This window comes from Nomascus leucogenys, chromosome 8 (assembly GCF_006542625.1).
Source record: "Nomascus leucogenys isolate Asia chromosome 8, Asia_NLE_v1, whole genome shotgun sequence".
Lineage (NCBI taxonomy): Eukaryota > Metazoa > Chordata > Mammalia > Primates > Hylobatidae > Nomascus > Nomascus leucogenys.
The window spans coordinates 73,863,206-73,886,183 of NC_044388.1; the positions used below are offsets into that span (position 1 = coordinate 73,863,206).

Below are 22,978 nucleotides of genomic sequence, written 5' to 3' on the forward strand. Positions count from 1 at the left end.
AGATAGACTGAGAGGTACGTATGTAGAATCACATAGACAGATACAGAACAGAGATGAGAGAGAAATTCAGAGAGATAGAGACTAACAGATGATGGCGGTGCATAGAAAGAGACAAAAGGCGACACGCAGACCAGTAGGGATTGGTCCTTTTCCTTATGATATCCAAACATCTCTCATTGTACTGCTGGTCATTTTACGTGTTTGCCTCTTTCTGGCTTTAAAGCTCCATGACTCATCTATGTTTCTATGTGTGTGGACTATTGAGGAATCTGTTTTTTGGAAAGGTGAGGTTTGACAGCCAGTGTAAGTCATTAGGAACACCATCTCTGGAACCAGACCGTCCAGGCTCGAATCCCAACTGCCACCTACTTGCTGGATGACCTGCACAAATTACATAATCTCTGTGTGCCTCTGTGTCTTCATCTTAAAATGGAGATTATAATAGTGTTTTCCTTATAGGGTGCTGTGAGGATTAAATGTGGTAACATACACAAACCTATTAGAACAGTGTACTGAACAGGTACTGGCAATTACTACTATGTTTGTGAAAGGATCCTGGATTCCTTTGAAGGAAAGTTCACAGAGTTAAATATATTTTTATGAATACTGAAGAGGCTACAAGTTCCTGTCTGTGACTTTTGGCCTTGAACCTTATTTTTAATGTGAGGTGAGAGAGGAGAGTTAATAGACTGAGAGTGAGGAGTTGCAGCTTCTAGTTCCAGCTCTGCCACCGACTAGTTGTGAGATGATGAGTTTCTCTGGACCTGCTGTCAGATTATATACAAACTCAGGGAATTTTAGGTCTTTGACCATGTGATGTTGGGACCTTTCTGGCATGTGAGTTTTAGGATTTGTCTGTTATTTTACCTCTATGCAGAGGTTTTGTGGACCTAAGCTTTTGGGAAAGATTGGGGATTGATCATACCAGTACCCCTGGGAGAGAGAAATGTGTGTGCTCCTTTGTAAGTAATAAAAAGAGAGAAATGGTGAGAATAGAGAACTGGCTTCCTATAGCCATGCTTATGATCTTGGTTGTCAGCATTATTATCTTATTTCTTTTTCTTTTCCACTCTGGAGGAGGAGCAGTATTTGAAAGAGGGGTCATATCCTGGAGCTAAACGGGAGTAGAAGGTGCTGGATGCACTGTGGAGCTTAGTTCAGAGAAGGTGAATATTTCATCCTTTAAGATGAGTTCTAATCTCGTATTCCGCTCCCCAGACCTAGGCAAATGGCAGTGCAAGCCAAGCGTATCTCTGGTGCCTTTTATCTCGCTTTCCAAATTCCTCTTTATTACTGTCATGCTTCTTTCAATTATCTGATGCCTGTTATTCAACCCTGTGTGTCTCATGCAACAAAATGATCTCCTGCCCTTTTGCAAAAGGCCTGCAAACTCTTAATTCCCTGAGTACTGCTGTATTAGCCAAAGATTAACTAGTGCTGATGACAGAAGAGTTCAGTTCTCCAGGGCATACTTGGATTTAAAAAGAGCATTCTGAAAACTGTTGGAATGTTGAAAAAGGTACTCCTTCAAGCTGAGCGCTTTGTGGATCTCTTCCAGTCGTGGCTGCCCTGGGCTATCCCTTCCTACCTTCACTGTAACTGATCTTCCAGGGGCTAGAGCACGAGGAGGCAGGATTGAGTAGTAACATATAAATATAGCCTGGTGGTTAAGAACATCGGTTTTGGTGTTAACAAAGCTGTAAGATTTAAATTATACTCTTCTTAAGGACCTTATGAACTCTGATGCTTTTATAAACGATTTCTGCTCTAATTGAATGGCCTTGAAGTGAGTTCATCACTGAGTCTCAATTTACTCATTTGAAAAATGGGAATAATGACATCAAATATAGTTGTCGTGAAGGTTAAGTGTGCCACTGTCCTCAAAGATATTCACCTATTCATGGCACATAGAAAATGCTCGACAAAGAGTAGCAATGACTCAGGGACAGCTTTTATGGCCTGCAATCTGTACAGTTGCACAGGACACATCCGCCAGCGGCTAGAGCACAAGGAGGCATGATTGAGTAGTAACATGTAGATATATTGTGGTGGTTAAGGACTCAGGCTTTGGCATTAACAGGTTAATGCAGCCAGAAAGTGGCAGAGCCAGAATCTGAATGTAAGTCTTTCTGATTCCAAAATTCAAGCTAGTAGGTTGACCAACAGTCCCAGTTTCCCGGGATGCAGGATTCTCAGCGCTGAAACTGGAAACATCTTGTGTAAACAGAAAGAGCTGGACACCCTACAAGCAGGATGCCTTCCATCCCAAGCATGTGAATTCTGTTTCTCCCCTAATTATATGACTTTGAAGTGAGTTCATCATTTCCCTGCATTGGGTTAATGCCTTATTGCTATCGTCTTGAAATTCTTAAACATATTTGAACAATGTCCCTACTGATTATGTAGCCAGTCTTGCTACTACCGGGCTGCACTTGACCTCCATGCACTCATCCTGGCCATACTTCATCCCTGTCTCTCTCCTTTCTACTGCCTGGTGCTTTGTCCCATTTCCTTGCCCCCAAGGCCTTAGGAGGGTGTAAAAAAAAAAAAAAAAAAAAAAAAAAAAAAAAGGATAAATTCCTCAGGGAAAAGCTGTGATTTGGCTCACAGCATATGGAATATTCAAAGATAGACATCATCTGTTGCCCACATTTTTATGAGACTGACATGCTGCCTGTAGCATTGAGAAGGCACTTGTTGCCTACACTTTTAGAAGTCATTTATTAATGGCTTCCTAGGGCATGCCAACTCTAAAGTCAAGCCACAAAAATGATACCAGGTAAAAATTGATCCTGTGAATAACTGCGACGGTGGCATTTGGGTGAAAGGTCTTGAAATGGGCTGTCTTTTCCCTCAACTTTCCTCACCTGCTCTTATCACACTCTCCCAGCCAGTGTCAGATTACTTCTCTTCTCATCTGTCTCATAAATAGTTCTGGCTTGAGTTATCCCCTGCCGTGATGACATATGATTATTCAATGAAAGATTTTATAGAAAATGCACTGTTTCTATTCGGAGTTGGGAGACTAGGGAAAGGCATAAAGCACGCCACAGGGGCACAGCCTTGATTCACTTTCTGTACTCAGCTTAGCCGTTCGAGCCCTGGATTGTGTCTGGGTAAAGCAGTTTGACTTTGGATAAGTCCTTTAACAACCTGAGGTCCCAGTGTTCTTAACTTTCTACAGTTTTGTTCTAATCTAGCATCCTTAAACTAGCACATAAGCATAACTTGCTAAATAAGCACTACTTGCTAAATACAGGCTTAGTGACAAGGAAGTTATTTGGAAAATACAAAAAGGGCAATTCTGCCATCAGGACTTGAGAAGCCTTGCAGTTTTCTTTCTTTATTGAAAAGACTCATGAGGCCTGCCCAAATCTCAAAGTTGCAGAGTGGAAAGTTTTGCAGTAAGCTTCATGGATGTGGGATCCTGGCTCAAGGTCTGAACTCCTAGCTTAGCCCCTTAGTATTCATGAGGGCCTCTGCTAAGTAAAAGGAACCTATAGGCATATGGGACCCCACAGGCTGTATGTATGTTCTTAGCTGAGTATCAAAAAGGAAACTTCCATAAATGTTCTAAGACTAAGAGAGGCACAGCTGAGAAGCAAAGTTAGGGATGATTTTTTGGAAGCTTAGCCTGATTTCGCTCTGTGCATTATATAAATGTTAGCTGGAGTACAAAGAGGGTGGAAAGCAAGAGGGCAAGTGTGGGTGGTGTTTGTAAATTGGAAAGTGCAAATGAGTACTTAGTTGTTTTTTTTCCATTAAGTTTACTGTTGATATAGTGAGACTTGTGACTATATATCTGAATTGTAGTATCACAGAGACCTGTTTTACTTAATCTGAATAATCTGTTGGGTTTTTGGGCTGCTGACAGATTTCTCATCTTGAAATTTCACCTGTGATTTGTTCTAAAAACTTTGATACAGGGACTCTTTAAGTTAAAACTAATTGTATGAGACCAGGAAGCTGTCCCAGGTCGTAATTCTTCTTACATGACAGGAGCCAAGCCATGTGGCCTTCTGAGGCTTCAGTATCATTAAAATCCCATGGAAACACCAAAGCCCACTGGGCCCACTTTTTGGTACTTATACTGATGCTGCTGCTTCTGTTTTACAGGTGCTTACATCATGCCGAGCCTTCCTTGTAACAGCGCGAATCCCCACCAAGGTAAGTGTTGATGAAGGCCTCCCTTCAACACTCACACTCACTCATACACACTCATGCATAGTCACTCATGCATTCTTACATGTGTGCACACATATTCCCTCACATACTGCAACACAACACACACACACCTCACTTACATAGACTTTTGGTTTAAGCTGCGTTCAGATTTCTCTTAGCACATTCAAGTTTTCCTTCCTTCTTCCCAGAAACACCTAAAGGCTGTAATGAGAAACATATTTTTTACTCCTTTGTTCCCTCTCTTTGCGTAAAGGCATCCCAAGAAAATCAGTGAAGGATTTTGTGCTCTATGTCCCCAGGGCTCCATGTCCCAGTTATTTTTCTGTCTCAACTGGGGCTTGATTTCCACTTTATTGAAGTCTACTTATTTCCTTCAGATCAGTACTGGCAGATTTTTCTAAGACTTCAGACATGTGGGAAATAACCTTCATAACTCCAAAGAATACACTACCAGAAATGTAACCATCTCAGCTGTTCTCCATCTACTCTGATGTTGCCTACAAGAAATAACAAGGCGCCACTCTGTTCTTTAAAAGAGATATATAACATTTTTCATGCGATGTCCTTCATTACTTGGTGCAAAATTCGAACTGATAGTTTGTGGATTAATCATAATAATGACTTATTTTGTTTATGTTAACTAAAAGGAGTTTATCATTTTTATATGATATGGACTGAGGTCATAGGAAATTGGGATTTTTTTCCTAAAAAGGTGATAACATTTACTGGAGTGTTGTTTTAGTAAATAACTTGATCCTTAACAGAATCTCATGAGAGCTGTAAGTCTTATTATTATCCCTTTTATTGATGAGAAAACTGAGGCTCAAGGAGGTTCAGTAACTTGACCAAGGTTAAACTTCCACTAGTATGTGGCACATGTGTGATTCTAATCAAGGGAGGCTGGCTGCAAAGCCTCTGCTTCTGTTATTGCTAGAATCTAATAAGTTATTTACTAAGTATATAAGGATACAGTCTCATTTAATTCTCACAGTAACCTTGTAGGTGAGTGATTAGAAAATAGCGAAAAGATGTGAAGTTGGCTAGTCTAAAGATTCAAAAGTAATGAATGGGAGAAAGAGAAATTAGACTCACCATGTCCTACTTATTTCGACTTTTTACTGAGCTGAACTGCTTCCCCTGCCTGCATATCCAGGAAAATGGGTAAGGTCTGGTAGATGCTTTCAGCCTTATCGTGCTATGATGTTTGGCCCGCAGTGTTATTTGCTCATTAGTCCTTTCTTGTTTCTTAAAATTTAACATTTAGCCACTGTTTTGTAAATTTGGACTTAGGCGCCAAGTTAGGGCGCTATAATGTTATTGGTACAAATGAAATGGATCTTTTGGGACTTGCAGTCTCATGATTTGCATGATTTGCACTGACTTTTGGGAAGATGCCAATGCAATGTTTGCTAGTTATAGGCTTAGGGTATCTGTGGCCTTTTTTTTTTTTTTTCTCCTGATCATACAAATGTTAACTTTTATAAAGTTTCTCCAAGAAATGAAACTTTTGACCCAAGCCCCTTTAGATAATATAAAGTGAGCCTATATGTTTATTATGTTTTATAAATAAATTATGTCAATGAAGTTGGACTAAACTATACATTAAAATACCTGAAGGCATGATATGAGGACTTTAATTAGACATTATCCCACTGGTAAGAAATTAATTACAGAAGGAAATTTTATGGGCTTAGGAAAATATTCAAGCACCCTATTGAATAGAAGACCCCTAAAAAATATGCATACCCTAACATGTTGTGACACAGTGGAAGTGTGTTACCTCTTGTGAAGTCACCTGCCTGCCTTCTGCTGGATGACTTTATTCTGCCCCCTCCTTGCTCTGCCCCTGAGGAAAGGCTTGGCTCCGTCCTGTAAAATATATAATGTTTCACAGCCAGCCTGGCCAGGGTAGTTTGAACATTGGTTCTGATTTCTGATATTGTCAGCATCACAAATAAAGAAAGGCAGATTTTCTTCCAAAGTGATCTGCTTGCAGCTTTGCAGCTTTCCCCCTAGAGAAGGCTGGTTTTCATGTGCCAGTTTAAGTCTTGACTGAGAAGTAAAACCAATGTCAATGATACTAATTTTCTGGAGAAATAAGTATATTTATAACATTAGTGTAAAGCACTGACTATGACATAGATGTCTTCTCTTTTCTTTGGGAGCTGATTAATTAAACATCTTTCTTTTGTCATTTTATTGTGAAATATACAACATATATAGTTAAATGCACAAAACGGACATGTACATCTCAGTAATTAACTACAAAGCAAATACTTCTGCAGTCACACCCAGATAAAGAAATAGAACTGTGCTATCACCCCAGAAGGCTCTAACTTTTCTTTCAGGGGCTGGGTAATTACGAGATCAAAGAAGGGTTTGCAGAGAGGGCCAGTTGAAAAATCACCCATCAGCCAGGCAAATAAAGGGTTTTATACTGGGCAAAAGGCTTAGCAGTTTGGAAGACCACAGTGCATTTGGGGAGCTGGAGTGTGGGCTGAGGGTTGTGGAGGAGGCGGTGGTGGGAGGGAAACAGCTCAGAAAGATGGACGGGGCCGAGGCCTGGCTGAGGAGCTGAAGCATGGACTGCTGCCTGGGGAAGAGTGGGAGTTACTGAAGAACAGGCTCTTTATCACATTGAGATCTGCTCTGTTGCTTGTGGGATGGGCACTGTCTTGTGAGGGTTTGGGTGTGAGGTGAGCAAGAGATTGGTGGAAAAGCTATTGACAGTCTGGGTTAAGTTTTTCCTCTTATCTAATTATTCACTAATTTCTGTGGTGATATTTAATTAGTGTAATTTCTAACTGAAAAATGTCCTCCAGTCTTCATGCAGCCTACATCTGCCTCAGCTTCTTAACTGGTCTTCCTGCCTCTTCCTGCCCATAAATCTAATCCAGTGACATTCTTTAAACTGTCTTTGGGTGGGTTGGAGTGGAGTGGATGATGGGTTGTGGGGACCAGGAGCAAAGGCCTAGTAAAAATAGGTGTTAAGACAGAATGATTTGAACCTTGCTGTGACGTCTTTCAGTATGTTTTAGAGATTTCCCTCCCCACTATTAATAATAACCTGGGACTTCAACTAATCACAGACTTAGCCAGTCATCCTTATTGATTACTAATACTGCAGGATCTGCTCCTTTTAGTTTCTTCCTTGTCCTAGTTCTTTTAACAACTTGATGCCTTTGCAAATTCTTTTTCTTCTTCCTGAATTTCCCTCTATGCTCCTTGTTTGCTTGAGGAACTTGAAGTCATTCTTCAGGGCCTAGATGAAATGTCACCACTCTTTCCTGGCTCCCCAGCACTTTGTTGTTCTACTTCAGGACAGCACTCAGGTACAGTAGAAGCATCTTTTTTTTTTTTTTTTTTTTTTTTTTTTTTGAGAAGGAGTCTTGCTCTGTCACCCAGGCTGGAGTGCAGTGGCACGATCTCGGCTCACTGCAAGCTCCGCCTCCCAGGTTCACGCCATTCTCCTGCTTCAGCTTCTCCGAGTAGCTGGGACTACAGGCGCCCGCCACCACGCCCAGCTAATTTTTTGTATTTTTAGTAGAGATGGGGTTTCACCGTGGTCTCGATCCCATGACCTCGTGATCCGCCCGCCTCGGCCTCCCAAAGTGCTGAGATTACAAGCGTGAGCCACTGCGCCCGGCCAGTAGAAGCATCTTAATTGACCTCCAACTAATTTTGCTGAGCCAAATTGACCAAAGGTGGCCATTCCTATCCCTGATGATGCTGACTGATGCTAGCTGCATTTTCATAGCTGTTAGCATGTAGGAGAGGGTATCTGCTCACACCTATTCACACCTGCTCCCACCCACTGAATGAGATGCTCATTGAGGGTCATGGGTTTATTCCTAAACTTGTTTATAGCAGTTATAATAGCAAATGTTTTTAATGCAACATTTTAGTGAAAGATATTTTATGTAGCAATGAAATATGAGTGCAAAAGAAGAGTGTCTGTGACACTGAATATTGATAAAAGTGAATTACTTAAATTGCTGTTTTAAAGACTAGACAACTTTATAGTTGGGGGAGGGGTGGTGAGGAGCATAATAATCTAGAAAACGTCTGCCGTCATATTACTTTGCAAGTATTTTGCAGTTCTGCATTTTTAAAGAGACTTAAATTGGAAGCTGGAAGCCATGCTTGTGAGTATGGTTTATGCAGAAAGGCCACTGGAGGGCCAGCCAGTGGGCTTAACTCAAAGAAAAACTTTGGCTCAATATTAAAGGGTAGTGAATGAATATTTATTCATAAACTTAAAATAACGAAGGAAGGTATGTATACTTTTTAGAAAATAATTTCCTGCTTTAAATAACTTTTCAAAACAAAATTATGTATAGATCTTGATAATGATAGGCAAGAAAACTTCTACTCTAATTTAATGCTTTTAAACATGTGCCCTTAAATGCTGCATTTAACTCTTGGAGGACAGAACAAATGTCTCATTACTCTTTGTATTTCCAATACTGGCACATAATGGGCTTTTCATAATCTTTGTCAGTTGACCAAGTGAATAATGAACGAATGAGTTCTCTTTCTACTTCCAGAGCTCATCAGTATACTTCGTGTTGTTTAACTGGAGATTCAGGGATTTTCTGCCCAGTATTTACTTCCCTCCCCACTATTAATAATAACTTCATCAGTATACTTTGAGATGTTTAACTGGAGAGTCGGGGTTTTTCTGCTCTAAAATTTATTCTACCAATGTATCATGGTACAACATACCACCAGGGAGCAGAACCAAATCTCTTGTGGGTTTGGTTCTGGATGTGTTCTTTTATCATTATATTTCTTGGTTTAATGTGGGAGGGTAAAATAAATTGATCCAACTTGGTCCCCCACTGTCTCTAGCTCCATGCTCTGTGATTATTTGCTGAAATGGGGAAAACCGGCAAGAAAGATTAGTGGCTGTTTATCAGGAAAAACAGGTAAAGAGTGAAAGACTGGGGATATTTTAAAGTAAAAAAAACTGCTGATTACAGGAGAAGAGAGGGGCACTTGTTAAAATAGAAAGGAAACAAATCATCATTTATTTACATGCAGAGAGAGAGGACTTTTGTTTAACTCTGTGCATTTCATTTAAGCACAACTTAAAATTCCTGAATATTATATTCGTGTAAATATGGATTTAATTTGGATAAATATAGATTTATTTCTCTAAATCCATTCAAACTGTGCATTTTTATGGACGACAGTAGAAGGATGGCTGACTCTGGTAAGTGGTCAGAGTGTAACAAATAGCTAAAGGTTTAGAAAGAAGGGAAAAACAACATTGACTTTATCCTGATAGGACTTTCTGAAGCAAAATTTTGAAGTGAAAAAGGGAAAAAAGTGTTTAGATGGTTCCTTCCATACATTCATTTCTCAATGAATAAATAGTGGTTAAGTGCAAAAACTTACTAGGTTCGTGCAAAAGTAATTGCATTTTTTGCTATTACTTTTAATGGCAAAAACTATGATTGCTTTTACACCAACTTCTACTATTGTGTTTGGATAAAATTTTAAAAGTTGGGCATGCAGCTTCCTTTCTTTTCTTTTTTAGTAAAGTAAGTAACACCTTTTCTGAAATTTGGTAAGTCATGTTTCTATCTTGTTGAATGAATGGAGATATTAAACTAGCCCGCCTTCAGAAGATGCCCAATGTCTTATTTGCTCTTGGGCTGTTTCTAGTTGTAGGATTTTTTTTTTTTTTTTTTTTTTTTTTTTTTACCTTGAATTATATGTTTTTTAAAAACCCTCGTTACAGGTCTTTTCTTTCCTCCTTTCCCCTCAATTGCAGCTCGAATTAACCTTCAGCTACTTGGAGATTCATGGCGTCATTTGCAGCAAGTCAGCTCAGGTGAGTGTGAAAAACGGATCACTGCAAGGTCATGATCTTTCTTGAATTCCTGAAACCCTAAAATGTTCCTTGAGACAACGTGGATAAACAAGGTTAGGGAAGATGAAATTTTTGAAATGAGAGACTCAACACTGGCTGTGTGGGCAGGAGTTGGGAATTCATTCTGATAAGGAAAACACATTCTCCATAACTCAGTTTGTGAAGAACTAATTAGCTCTTATGATAACTGGCAATGTAAATGTGAGAGTACTGTTCCATATAGAGTTTGTACAACATGCTTTAGCACTAAAATTTCATAGCAATTATATAGTACTATATAAGGTCTTAGTGGGAATATAGTGATAAATGAATTTTTTGGATTTAATAAAATGCAAATGTAAAAAAATAGCTTTATTGGGCTATAACTAACTGCAGTAAACTAAAGTGTACAATTTGATAAGTGTTGACATATGTATGACTCTGTCTTTGTCCTCTTCCCCACCTGCAGTCAATCTGCAGGTATCTACTTTTGGTTGCTATAGTTTGCATTTTAAAAATTTTATGTGAATGATGTCATACAATGTATACTTCTTCCTGTCTGCCTTCTTTCAGTCAGTTTAATTATTATTATTTTAATTTTTAATTTTATTTTTAGTTCTGGGGTACATGTGCAGGGTGTGCCAGTTTGTTACACAGGTAAATGTGTGCCATGGTGGTTTGCTGCACCTGTCCACCCATCACCTAGGTATTAAGCTTAGCATGCATTAGCTATTTTTCTTAATACTCTCCTTCCTGCAACCCCAGTTTAATTATTTTGAGATTGATCTATTTTGTTGCATGTCTCAATAGTTTATTCTTTTTGTTGCTGAGTAGTGTTTACTTGTGTGGCTATATTGCAGTTCGTTTATCCATTCTCCTGATGAGAGGGACATTTGGGTTGTTTCCCATCTTGGCTATGATGAATAAAGCTGCTATGAATATTGAAGTACAAGTTTTTGATTGGACTTGTACTTTCATTTCCCATGTGTAATTACCTAGGGGTAGAATGGCTGAATCATATGGTAGCTATATGTTTAACTTTTTGAGAAACCGTCACACTTCTACACATTGGTTGTACTATTTTACATTGTCACCAGCAGCATATGAGAGTTGTTGTTCCTCCACATCCTCCCCATCCCTGGTATCGTCAGTCTTTTTAATGTTAGCCATTCAACAAGTATGTAGTGCTTTTTCGTTGTGGTTTTAATTTGCATTTCCCTAATGACAGAACATGTTGAGTATCTTTTTATCTGTTTATTTGGCATCATGTATTTCCTTCTGCCATTACAGAAATTGGGCTGTTTGCTTTCTTATTGAATTTTGAGAGTTTTTAAAAAAAGTCATTCTGGATACAAAGCCTTTATCAGATATTTTCTCTCAGTCTGGTGGCTTGTCTTTTCATTCCCTTAACAGTGTCTTTCAAAGAGCAGAAGTTTTAAATGTTGATGAAGTCCAATTTATCAATGTTTTCTTTTATGGATTGTGATTTTAGTGTCATATTGAATAAATCTTTGCTTAACTCAAGGTCACAGAATGTTCTATATCTTCCAGAAGTTTTACAGCTTTAGGTTACACATGTAGGCCTATGATCCATTTTGAAGTAATTTTTGAATATAAAGCTATGTATAGATCAAAATTTTTTTTTAGTTTGTCTTTTTTTTTTCTCATATGTGTATTATATTCACTTGTTCCAGTAACATTTGTTTGAAAGACTATTGTTTCCTCACTGAGCTTGTTTTCACCTTTGTTGAAATTCTGTAGTCCATTTAAGTGTGAATCTATTTCTGGACTCTGAATCCCGTCTCCTTGCTACTATCTTCATGCCACTCTTATACTCTATTACTGTGGCTTGTTTACAACAAAATTTGACATCAGATAGTGTTAGTCCTCTAACGTTTTTCTTCTTTTTCAAAATTGTTCTAGTGATTCTAGGTCCTTTGCAATTCCATATGAATTTTAGAAACACCTCAGTTTCTACAAAAAGCTTGCTGGAATTTTGGCTGATATTACAATGAATTTTTAAATCACTTTGGGGAAGAGCTGACATCTTAGTGATGTACAGTCTTCTGACCTAAGAAAACTATGTATTTCTCCATTTGTTTAGGTCTTTTTCAGTTTTTCTGAGTGTGTTTTGTTGTAGCTTTCAGTGTACGGGTCTTACATATCTCTAAATTCATTCCTAAGTGTTTAATATTTTTTGATGCTACTATAAATTGTGTTATTTTTTACATTTCAGTTTTCAGTTGTCTCTTGCTGGTATTAGAAATATAATTGATTTTTGCATATTGACCTTATATCCTGTAACCTGCTATCTTGCTCTACTCATGTATTAGTTCTAATAGCTTTTAAAAGTAGATGTCATCATGTTTTACAAAGATAATGTCATTTGTGAATATGGATGGGTACCTTTCATTTTTATCATGGGTGCCTTTTATTTCTTTGTCTAGTCTTATTGCTATTGGGAGATATTCCTCCACTGGTGGAGGAATTCCTACATATTTTGCTGGCTATGCCAAGAATTTAGTGCTGTGACTTCTCTTTGCCCAGGCTATTCTCAGGGTTGATTGCAGTGAGCATCCTTGTGGGATGGTGGAATAGTTCCCTGTTGAACAAAGAACAGGCTTGCTTACTTCTTACCATGAAAACGGTAGATTTCCAATGTCTAAGGGTTCATTTCTTGTCAGCAGGCTACTATGTGTGCAAGCATCCATCTGAAGCACCATGTGGGACTTTGAGGGCAGGGGAATCTATCCAAATGTGGTACACATGCCTTTTGTTGTACCACGAATCATAAAATGCTATGTCTGTGACCCAGGCGTCTCCTGTCTTCTGCAGCATCAATGAAACATCTAATAGGCTAACTTACTGGCCTACAAGTAGGGTAAAAACTCAGAACTTGACAGTTGTTCTGGTACTTATAAGACAGTGCTGAATGGAAGTGGCAAGAGCAGATCTTCTTGTCTTTTTCCTAGTCTTTGAGGGAGCGCATTTATTCTTTCACCATTAAGTGTGATGTTAGCTGTAGGTTTTTAAAATAGATACCCTTTATCTGGTTTAAGAAGTTTCTTTCTATTTTTAGTTTGCTGAGAGTTTTAATCAGGAATTAGTGTTGGATTTTGGCAAATGTTTTTTCTCTGTCTATTGAGATTATTGTGTGGTTTTCTTTCTTTTTTTAAGCTTCTTAAAATGATGAATTATATTGATTAATTTTTTGAATATCAAATATGTGATTCCTGGGATAAGTCTAATTTGGCCATGATATATTATTATTATATATATATTTTTGAGACAGAGTCTCACTCTGTCACCAGGCTGGAGTGCAGTGGCACGATCTTGGCTCACTGCAACCTCTGCCTCCTGGGTTCAAATGATTTTCTTGCCTCAGCCTCCCGAGTAGCTGGGACTACAAGTGCGCATCACGACATCCAGCTAATTTTGTATTTTTAGTAGATATGGGGTTTCACCATGTTGGCTAGGATGGTCTCAATCTCCTGACCTTGTGATTCGCCCGCCTCAGCCTCGCAAAGTGTTGGGATTACAGGCGTGAGCCATGATATTTTTTTTTAATATATTGTTGAATTCCAAATATTAAAATTTTGTGAAGAGTGTTTTGCATTGATGTTTGTGGGAGTTATTGGTTTGTCTTTTTTTTTTTTGACATTTTTGGCTGGCTTCTCTATTAGAGAATCATGGATTTAGAGAATGATTCTATATATTTCTCCTCTATAGAGGAGGAAGTAGTTCCTTCTGTTAAATTTTTTCTGTTGAGGTGGTAATAATTTTTGTCTTAAATATTTACTTGAATTTACTGGTGAAGTTATTTGGGCCTTGAGTTTTCTCTTTGAGAAGGTTTCTTTTGTTTTGTTTTGTTTTCCAGACAGGGTCTCACTCTGTTGCTCAGGCAGGAGTGCAGGGGTGCAATCTTGGCTCACGGCAACCTTCGCTTCTTGGGCCCAAGCGATCCTCCTACCTCATCCTCCCAAGTAGCTGGGACTACAGGCATGCACCACCATGCTTGGCTAATTTGAGTATTTTTTCCTAGAGACAGGGTTTCTCTGCATTGTCCAGGCTCGACTCGAACTTCTGAGCTCAAGTAATCCATCTCCCTCGGCCTCCCAAAGTACTGGGATTACAGGCATGAGCCACTGTGCCCGACCTGGGAAGGTTTTAAATTGCAAATTCTATTAATATTCTTTAATAATATAGATCCATTTATATTTCTCTTCTTGAATGAGCTTTGGTAGTTTGTGTCTTTTAAGAAATTTGTTTATTTTATGTAAGTTGTTGAATTTATTGAAATAAAGTTGTTAATATCCACTTGTTATACTTCTAATACCAGTAGAATATCATTCCCAACATTGGTAATTTGGTTATCTCTCTCTTTTTCCATTTCAGTCAGGTTGGAGGTCTACCAATGTTTTTGATCTTTTCAAACAACTTTCTTTTTGATTCCATTGGTTTTCTTTATTGATTTCATTGATTTTCTATTTCCTATTTCATCGACTTTTGCTCTGATCTTTGTTCTTTCCTTCTACTTTTTGTTTTAGCTTTTAAAACTACAAAGAGTGTGTGTGTGTGTGTGTGTATGTGGAGTTTGTTGGTAATGTTCTTTAAAATTGTCAAAATTGTCACTATGTTTTTTGAGATTTCATACAAACTCTTGGAACTCTTCCACAGTTCATCTTACAGCAATGTTTTATCTTATGTGTTTATCATTTTCCAGAAACTGGAGTTTGAAAGAAAAATCACAGCAACATATGTTTGCCCAAATGGTCAAACATATGCAGGAGTGAATGATCACTCGTAAATGATGACATAATGACATAACAAGCGTCTTCTCGGTGGTCTTAATTCAGGAATGTTTACGTTTATGATTTGAGAGCTGGGATGGGAGCAGAAGGGCATTAGCGAAATGTTAATGCCAAGGTTATGTTCAAAATATGATTTCACTGTGCTATTTAATTATGAGAAAGGGTATTGATGCAGCAAGACTAATTTTCCCATGTGGCTGCCAAAATTGGTCTTACCACACTTGTAGTCTTGCCCCTTTCAATATGCCTACCATTCAGAGGAACTGTGTATAAAACTGTCTGTCTCAGCCCCTGTCAGTGTCAGTACCAAATGAATAGCTTTACAACAGTGCTTCAATTTAACTTTGACCCACAGGATGGACCTTTGAGATGAAATTATAGTGAACATTGGCACTGCTTCTGTAAATGGCCTAGCAATTCAGAGACTGGCAATACCAGTAACCTAATGGTATTCAAAATTTGCTGTGTTTTGGAACTGCCTGTGATTGTTTTTAAAAATGTACTTTCAGCAGTACCCTTCTCTCTGTCACATCACACTTCCTCATCCCCCTCAAACAGACACAACATATACGTAGGACAGTTACAATTCTATACATCTGCGGTGGACGTTTGTTTTTTTAACAAGTGCACCATTTGATTCTGTTGCATTCCAAAGGTTAAGAACCAGTGACCTGTGTAACCACTGACCTCTAGTTTTGATTTTCTTTTATATAAAATCGTAAGGATGGGAATGTCTACCAGTGGCACTCAGAATCTAGCCTTGATTAGGAATTCTTTTGTAATGTTCTCTGGGATTTATTTTTTTCTCCTTGCTATTTTTTATTATAATTTAATTATAGTTCATAAACTCAGATAAAATTCCTGAGACTTACCTACTGCATTGTGTTTAAGAGTGAGTGATTGCTTGATTGCTCTATTGAGTTAGTGAAATGTGACTTTTACTGTTGCTATTTTCCCCTTTCTTCAGAAATGTTGGAAACCTTTATCTTATTTTACAAGCCTCTATGCCACATTAGTTTCTGGTGCTCGAGTTCTATTGCCTTCATGGTATTTAAGTTGAGGCCAGCAGTTATATAGTTTTATAGTTATACAATTTTTGGACCATTTTTTTGTACAACTGAATACCTGCTATGATTTTTTTTGAATTATAGGGTTAATTGTTTGCTATGTCACAGAATGATATTGATAAGCCACCCACCACCCATGGGTATTTCTGACAGAGGAGAGAAAAACAACTCACAGGTTTGTTAGCTGGGGATTAGTAAAATATGCTGCCTGCCCTTAAAGTTTAGTCAGGTTGTTCGACCTTAAAAAAGGCGGTGGAGTGGGGTAGGAAATTTGAATCGTACGTAAGTTACTACGGCTTATATCTCTAATTATTATTTTAAATGTATATTAGATATCATGGTTATATCCGCTAGGTGTCTAAGGAAAATGTGTTTCAAACATTCTGTTCCTCCCCAGCTGAAGTGGGAGGGAAAGGAGTATTTGATAGGAAGCTCTTTTTTTCTTTTTTGATGAGGTGACTTATTGTGTTGGTTTCACCTCCATCACTTTGTTGCAGTCTTTACATTATGCAAAGGTGGTGACATCTTACACAGGGTTGTGTGAGTGCTTGCTTGTAAGGTTGAATTGAAGGCCTCATTTCTTCCTCCACCTGTCACCTTTTTTTCTTCTCTGTCATTCTTTTCAATCCTGTGCAATTAAAGATGATTCGGTGTTAAGATTAAGTGGAATTAGAATAAGCTAATTACTAATCACTCGCACCCAAACTGTGAACTGAATAGATGTGCTAGATGTGAAGAATGTGAAAGTACCCCTGTAGTGAAAAATATAATTACCCATGGTGGGAAGGTTGGGAGTGGGGTGCAGAACACAGACACAATGGCACATCAAAAGTGTCTGGCTTTTAAAAACATGCGTATGCACAGATATGTGCATATGAAAAATATGAGCCTAATTGCACTAAGTAGATTTAGTCTTACTTAAAACATCTTATAGACTACTGGGTTGTTTAGCCTCCAGGTACAATAATGCTTGGTGTCTTTTGCAAGAGGAATATCTCTTGAACCAGCTTTTAGAAGACAAATGGAGCCTTTGCCTTGAGAATTTTAAAGGCTTTGCCTTTCATTTCTTGAGGAATGTGCTGAAAAATAGGAATTTTAATTTTTTTATGTACAACTAACTAGCACAGAAGTGGTATTTATTAAATACTTGTTGACAGATTCTTCTAGAGGTGTTTATGAAAAAGTAACATCTGAAACACTTACATTATTTATGTCCTTTTCTTTGATCTCGTCATTTTGACATACCTTGCATTACTTTTCATTTTAACATACATATGTTGCAATACTTACATTATTATTATTTTCTGTTTGGGCTAATTTTAGGAAAATCTAAGGCAAAATCTAAAAACTGCATTGCACATTATAAACAGTGTTCTCCATCATATTTTTGTATAGATAAAGTAAGAACAGGAAGTAAATGTGTGCGGATATTTTGATGAAGTGATAATCTAAGAAGATTGCATTTTATGGGAATTTTTTTGGGGGTGGGAAGATGGGGTTTTGCTATGTTGCCGGGGCTGGTCTTGAACTCCTAGGCTCAAGTGATCATCCTGCCTTAGCCTCCTGAGTTTCTGGGATTATAGGCATGCACCACCACACCCAGTTTACATGAATGTTTTTGAGATTAAAGAAAATGGTATCTTTTTTTTTAGATGGTTGAAGTTCTTCTTATTTGTAATTTGTACATCTTCAACTTCTTGCCCTTTTTGTGACCTGTCCTCCTTTTCACAAGTTAATTTGTACTTATTTAGAGGACTAGCTGTCTCAGTTTCAACATATTTTGACATGTTTTGGACATCTCCAGCAATTAATTATAGGAATGAGTCTTAGCCTAACACTAAACCTAACACCAAACATTTTATTAACGTGTTACCTTAATATTCCAAGTATCCCCTCTTCTTAGAAAGCTCGAAACCATTTTTTTTTTTTTTTTTTTCAGACGGAGTCTTGCTCTGTCATCAGGCTAGAGTGCAGTGGTACGACCTCGGCTCCCTGCAACCTCCGCCTCCTGGGTTCAAGTGAATCTCATGCCTCAGCCTCCTGAGTAGCTGGGATTACATGGGATCACAGGCATGCATTACCACACCCAGCTAATTTTTTTTTTTTTTTTTTTTTTTTTTTAGTAGAGACAGGGTTTCACCATGTTGGCCAGGATGGTCTCGATCCCTTGACCTTGTGATCCACCCACCTTGGCCTCCCAAAGTGCTGGGATTATAGGCGTGAGCCACTGTGCTCTGCCGATCGAAACTTTTAAAAGCATTTCTCTTTTGCTCCCAAGCAAAAGGTTTTAAAATTTTATATAAGCATATGATAAGGTTTCTTGTCTTTAAAATGTGTGTGTGTGTGTGTGTTTAAAGGTAGCTTTTAGATTGTCCATGGGTACTCACAGAAAGATAAAGCCATACTTACACTACATAGCAGGGATATAAAAACTTTGTAAGACTGCAGCTCAGGACAAAATCTTGGTAAAAGGAGAAGTCATGTTTATGTGGGAATTCAGTCTCTATCATATGGGAGTCTATTTGAATCTGCCAGCTTGGCCCTTGGAAACGCTTGCTTCAGTTTCTAGATGTTTCTGACAATACTTCCACCCTCTACCCAAACACTTCTTTGAGTCTTAAATTAAGTGCGTTATTTTAGGAAAGTGCTTCTTCAAAAGCTAATATTGTGATCATTTTGTAGTTCATGAACGTGATGGTTGGGTGTTCACACACGTATGTGAGATGTGCTACCCTCGAACCTTGTTAAAAGAAAAAAAAAGCTAATATTGTATTATTATATGTGTGACTATGTAGTTTACAATATTTAAAATAATTAAAAATGAAAGGAATTGGACTCAGTCTTAAGAAGTGTCCCACCCGGTTCTTGCAGATGGTTGTGGAAACTGAGAAGTGCAGCATTTCCATGAAGATGGCGTCGCCCGAGGACGTGAGTGAGGTGCTGGCTCACATAGGCACCTGCCTGAGGAAGATATTTCCTGGCCTCTCTCCAGTGTGAGTTTCCCTGGGCAGGGTGAGGAGAGCAAAGAACCTATCCTTCCTCAAAATGGCAAATACAACAATGCCTTCTTTTTACCCCTTCACTTAGTTCCTCTCTCAGACTTCCTTTTCCTCTTAAACATTAAATATCAAAACCCTTATCAAAACCCTTGTGTTTTGGTCTGAGGGTTTCCACAGGGCTGTGTCTTATTCTTTAAAGAGCTTGAGTGATGAAGGGATTTGGCAGTCCTTTAACTTCTCATAAGACTAAAACGGTAACCTTTTTAGTGTAACTCCAGATTTACATGAGTGTGAATATTACTCACAGCTTATTACCAGAGTGCCAGGGGCTGCACGCTTTGTATAGTGGCACCAAGTATAATGCAGATGAAGAGAGAGACAGTGCTTTATTTTCTTTGTTTTTTAATTTTAAGTAACAAGAAACCTAAAAAAATTGAATGTAAAAATCCCTTTTTTTCATTGTCCTCTTAGTGTTCTGAAATACCCATTAGGCATATTAGTAAATTTTGTTCATCCATGCCCGCATATTTTTTGTTAAGCTTTTAAAGTCAGGATTATGGGCTTGGATACCTGAGTTTGTAGTTGGGGAGTATGTGGGTTGTTGGGATGGAGGAATTAGATTGACTGAGGTGAAAGGCAAAGAGATGCTTATGTCTGAAAGCTCCCTAAAATAATAAGTATAGTCAAAATACCCTTCTAATAGAAGAACAGGATTCACAGATGGCAGAAAATTTCCCTCCCATTGCTCTTCCAGCAGGCGGAAGTGTATATAGGGAAGGGCTGGAGGCCCCACGTAGACATGTGTAGCATGGTAGCTGTGTTCCTTGCATGGTGGAGGTGGGAGGGGAATTTTGGGAACAGTTGCCCTTCATAGAACATGCTCCTCCTGCAATGCCTTGCCTGCAAGTTGAGAGACAAAGCAGCAGGAAAACCTAGGCTTCTAGTGATTTAAACCTTATGGATGACTAAAAGTGGCTCAGTGGGGGCAGAACTCCCTTTCAAGCTCTTTGGCGTTAAGAGGCCTGCTCAGATCCCTTCACAGCCCTTCGGAGGGCTCTCTCCCTTCCCCATGTGGTGGAAGGTGAACACACCAGAATGGAAGGCTGGCCCTGTGCTTGCTGGTTGTTCACCTTGGGCTCCCTCCTCCCTGAAGCTTAAGTCTTGTGGTTCTCTGATTATCAGGGTAGCTGGTTGCTGGGGGAACTAAGTGTCCCTGGCCTCCATTTCAGTGGAGTGGAGAGGGTGAGCTGGGGCTGCCCTCTGACTCCTGCTTGGCTAGAATTTCAGGTATGAGGTGTCTTCAAGGCAAGCTTTCCTGGTCTCTAATCACACACACAGGTAGTTCTGGAGAAAAGGTGTGGGCAGCAGTGTGTGGTAGGATGAGGTAAGAAGTGAATCCATGGTGGCAATGGGAATTGCCAAGAAGCAAAACCTTAGGAATGGTTTCGACATCATCCTTAAAGCCACCAGAGAACTAGCTGGGGTAATCGTTGAGTTAACAATAGCTACAACCCATTTTCCTTAAACTACATTTCAGTAATGTGACTTTGTACATGTGTTATGTGTTTCTTTATAATGTGCTGTCTTTCCTTCTAAATTAATACTGATGAAATAAGAAAATTACTAAGCACCGCCTTACTTGGCAAGAGCTTATAATACCCTGAACTTTAAAGACACTTCAGAGCAATATTTAGAATCTCTATTTTCTTTAAAAGGCAGCCTTATTTGTTTAGTATTGTAGGATTTTCAGAGAAATTAACCATTTTTATTTTTGGTTTGGATTCTTCCATTTTTTTCTTCCCAGAAAACATTGAGTAAGAATAGTATTTTCACTTATAGCTTCCATTTAACTTCTTGTTAAAATCTTCAGGAAAATATTAAACAAGTATTAATCACCTCTGTTTCTAGGAATAAAGTTCCCATGTGTATGTTGATTTCTAAATCTGTGACCTCTGCTGTACCCAGGTCTTCATCCCCACTTACCAGCTGCCTATTGGGCATCTCTACAAGGATAGCCTCAGGCACCTGTATGTCCCACACTGGACTCCTCACTTTCCCCCCTAAAAATTGCTTATATTCTGTATTTCTGTCTCAGTTAATGGCATTGTCTTTCACATAGTCTCACAAGTTAAAAGCTGAGCCATGTTCATCTCTTGGTCCTTACTGTCATATTCAATTGGTTGCTAAGCTTTTAAAAATATTATCTTAATATCTCGTGGTCTGGTTCTTTCTCCTTGTTTTCATTTCCACTGCCATAGTCACTTTCTCCCTTGCATCTTTCTAGTTAGTCTCCCTGCTTCTAGTTCTTCTCTTGCAAGTGATCCTTCATACTGTCATCAGAGTTATCTTTTTATAATTCAAACAGTATCTGTTCTTTGCCTAAGCTCTCAAATGGCTGGCTTTCCTGATAAAATGTAAATTGTATGGCCTGACACAGAATACCACTGTTTTCCTGTTCCTGAACACGATCAGGCTCTCTCGTATTTTCAGCACCATTGTAATAGCTCTAATCCTGACAAATTCCAAAAGATTTAACTCAGGTATCTTCTCATCTGTAAAGAGAGTCTTTATTTATGTTTCCAAAGAACTTTGGATCACTTCCTGCACTAGTACACATCATACTGTGTTGTAAGTGCTTGTTCATACACTTATATATTCCATGATTATTATTGAGTTTCTACTATATGCTAGGCATAGTGCTAAGTGTTGAGGTCCAGCAGTGAACATGGTCCCTGCCCACATGGAACTTAACTTGGGGAAACAAACCCCCCAAAGAGGGAAATACATAAATCAAGTAACAGTACCTTTGAGTAAGTGCTGTGAGAGAAATAGATGGGACTCATATAAAGAATAAATTTCTGTCTCCAAAGGCCTCACTGTGGCCATGACAACTTCAACAGACCTAGTAGAAGATAAGGCGCCTGCCCTATAAGAGTAGGGCAAAGAATATCATCTTCCCAGGGCTTCTGTTCATGCTATTTCTCTTGCCTAGAAAGGGCTTGGTATCTCTGAGAAACTGAGAAACCCACTTTGGCTGGGGTATAATGAAGAACAAAGATGGGAAGGGATGAGGAATGATTCAAGAGGGGGCTGGAACCAGCACTGGTGATGTAGATGTAGTTGATGTAGAGTCTCGTCGGAAAGAGATTGGGATTTAGTAGTATTTTCCTGGGAAGCCACTGTAACATTTTAGGGGTGGGAGATGAATCTTTAGATAGTTGATGAATTTTTTTTTTTTTTTGTCTGCTAAAGAGAATGGACTGGTGGCAGAGCAAGAGTAGAAGTAGAAAGCTAATTTGGACACTTGTAGTAATCTAGGCAAGAAATGACTGTGGTCAGGAGAAAGGTAGCAGCATTAGGTATTGAGAGAGGGTAGATGTAAGCTTTATTTTGGATGCAGGAGTTGCTGATGGATTAGGTAAGTGTGGGTAAGGGCAGTGAGGAAAAAAAGAGAAGAAAAACAAGGATGGCTCCTCAGAGTCCGGTTTAATAACTTGATGACCAATATGACAGCAAGACAGAGAAGGCCTGGGGTAGGTGGGGGACAAGTATTTTCTGGGGGGTGGGATCTGGAGCCATTCTGTTTTAGGCATGTGGAATTTGAGATCTATTTGTCTAGGACCTACAAGACCTCCATAGACCTCTCCTCCAAGTTCCATCTAGGTGAGGCTATCAGGTAGACAGATTTGTGAGGCTGGGGCTTGGAGGAGAGGTCTGGAGTTGGAGCAAAGGTGAGTGCCATGAGCACAAGATGGTCTTCACTGCATGGCTGTTGATGACATCACCTGGAGAAAGATGCGTAGAGGAGGCATACTTGGAATAAGCTCAACACTTACAGGTCAGGTAAACTAGGAAGAGCCACAAATGGAATTGGGTAAGGACTGACTGTCAAGGTAGGAAGAAAACCAGTGAAAAACCAGGGCCTGGGAAGGAGTCCTGACTCTGCAGAATGATGCTGGGGCTGAACAAGCTGCAGGCAGAGAGGTGTCCAGTGTTGGTGACGTGGATAATATAGGCACCTTGATGAGAGCAGGTCTAGGGGTCTGGTTGGGAGGAGCA

The 22,978-nt window shown here is 39.0% G+C and overlaps 1 protein-coding gene and 1 pseudogene across 12 annotated transcripts in view; both read left to right on the forward strand.

Moving 5' to 3' along the window:
- CARMIL1 (capping protein regulator and myosin 1 linker 1) overlaps nucleotides 1-22,978 on the forward strand; it is a 346,067-nt gene that overhangs the window by 139,566 nt on the left and 183,523 nt on the right. For all 12 annotated transcript variants that reach the window (XM_030817391.1, XM_030817392.1, XM_030817397.1 and 9 more), the window contains exons 3-5: nucleotides 4,117-4,167; nucleotides 9,965-10,024; nucleotides 18,792-18,913. In XM_030817391.1, coding sequence (XP_030673251.1) covers nucleotides 4,117-4,167; nucleotides 9,965-10,024; nucleotides 18,792-18,913 — 233 coding nt within the window. The remainder of the gene's footprint in view (nucleotides 1-4,116; nucleotides 4,168-9,964; nucleotides 10,025-18,791; nucleotides 18,914-22,978) is intronic.
- LOC115836530 lies at nucleotides 18,591-18,709 on the forward strand (annotated as a pseudogene).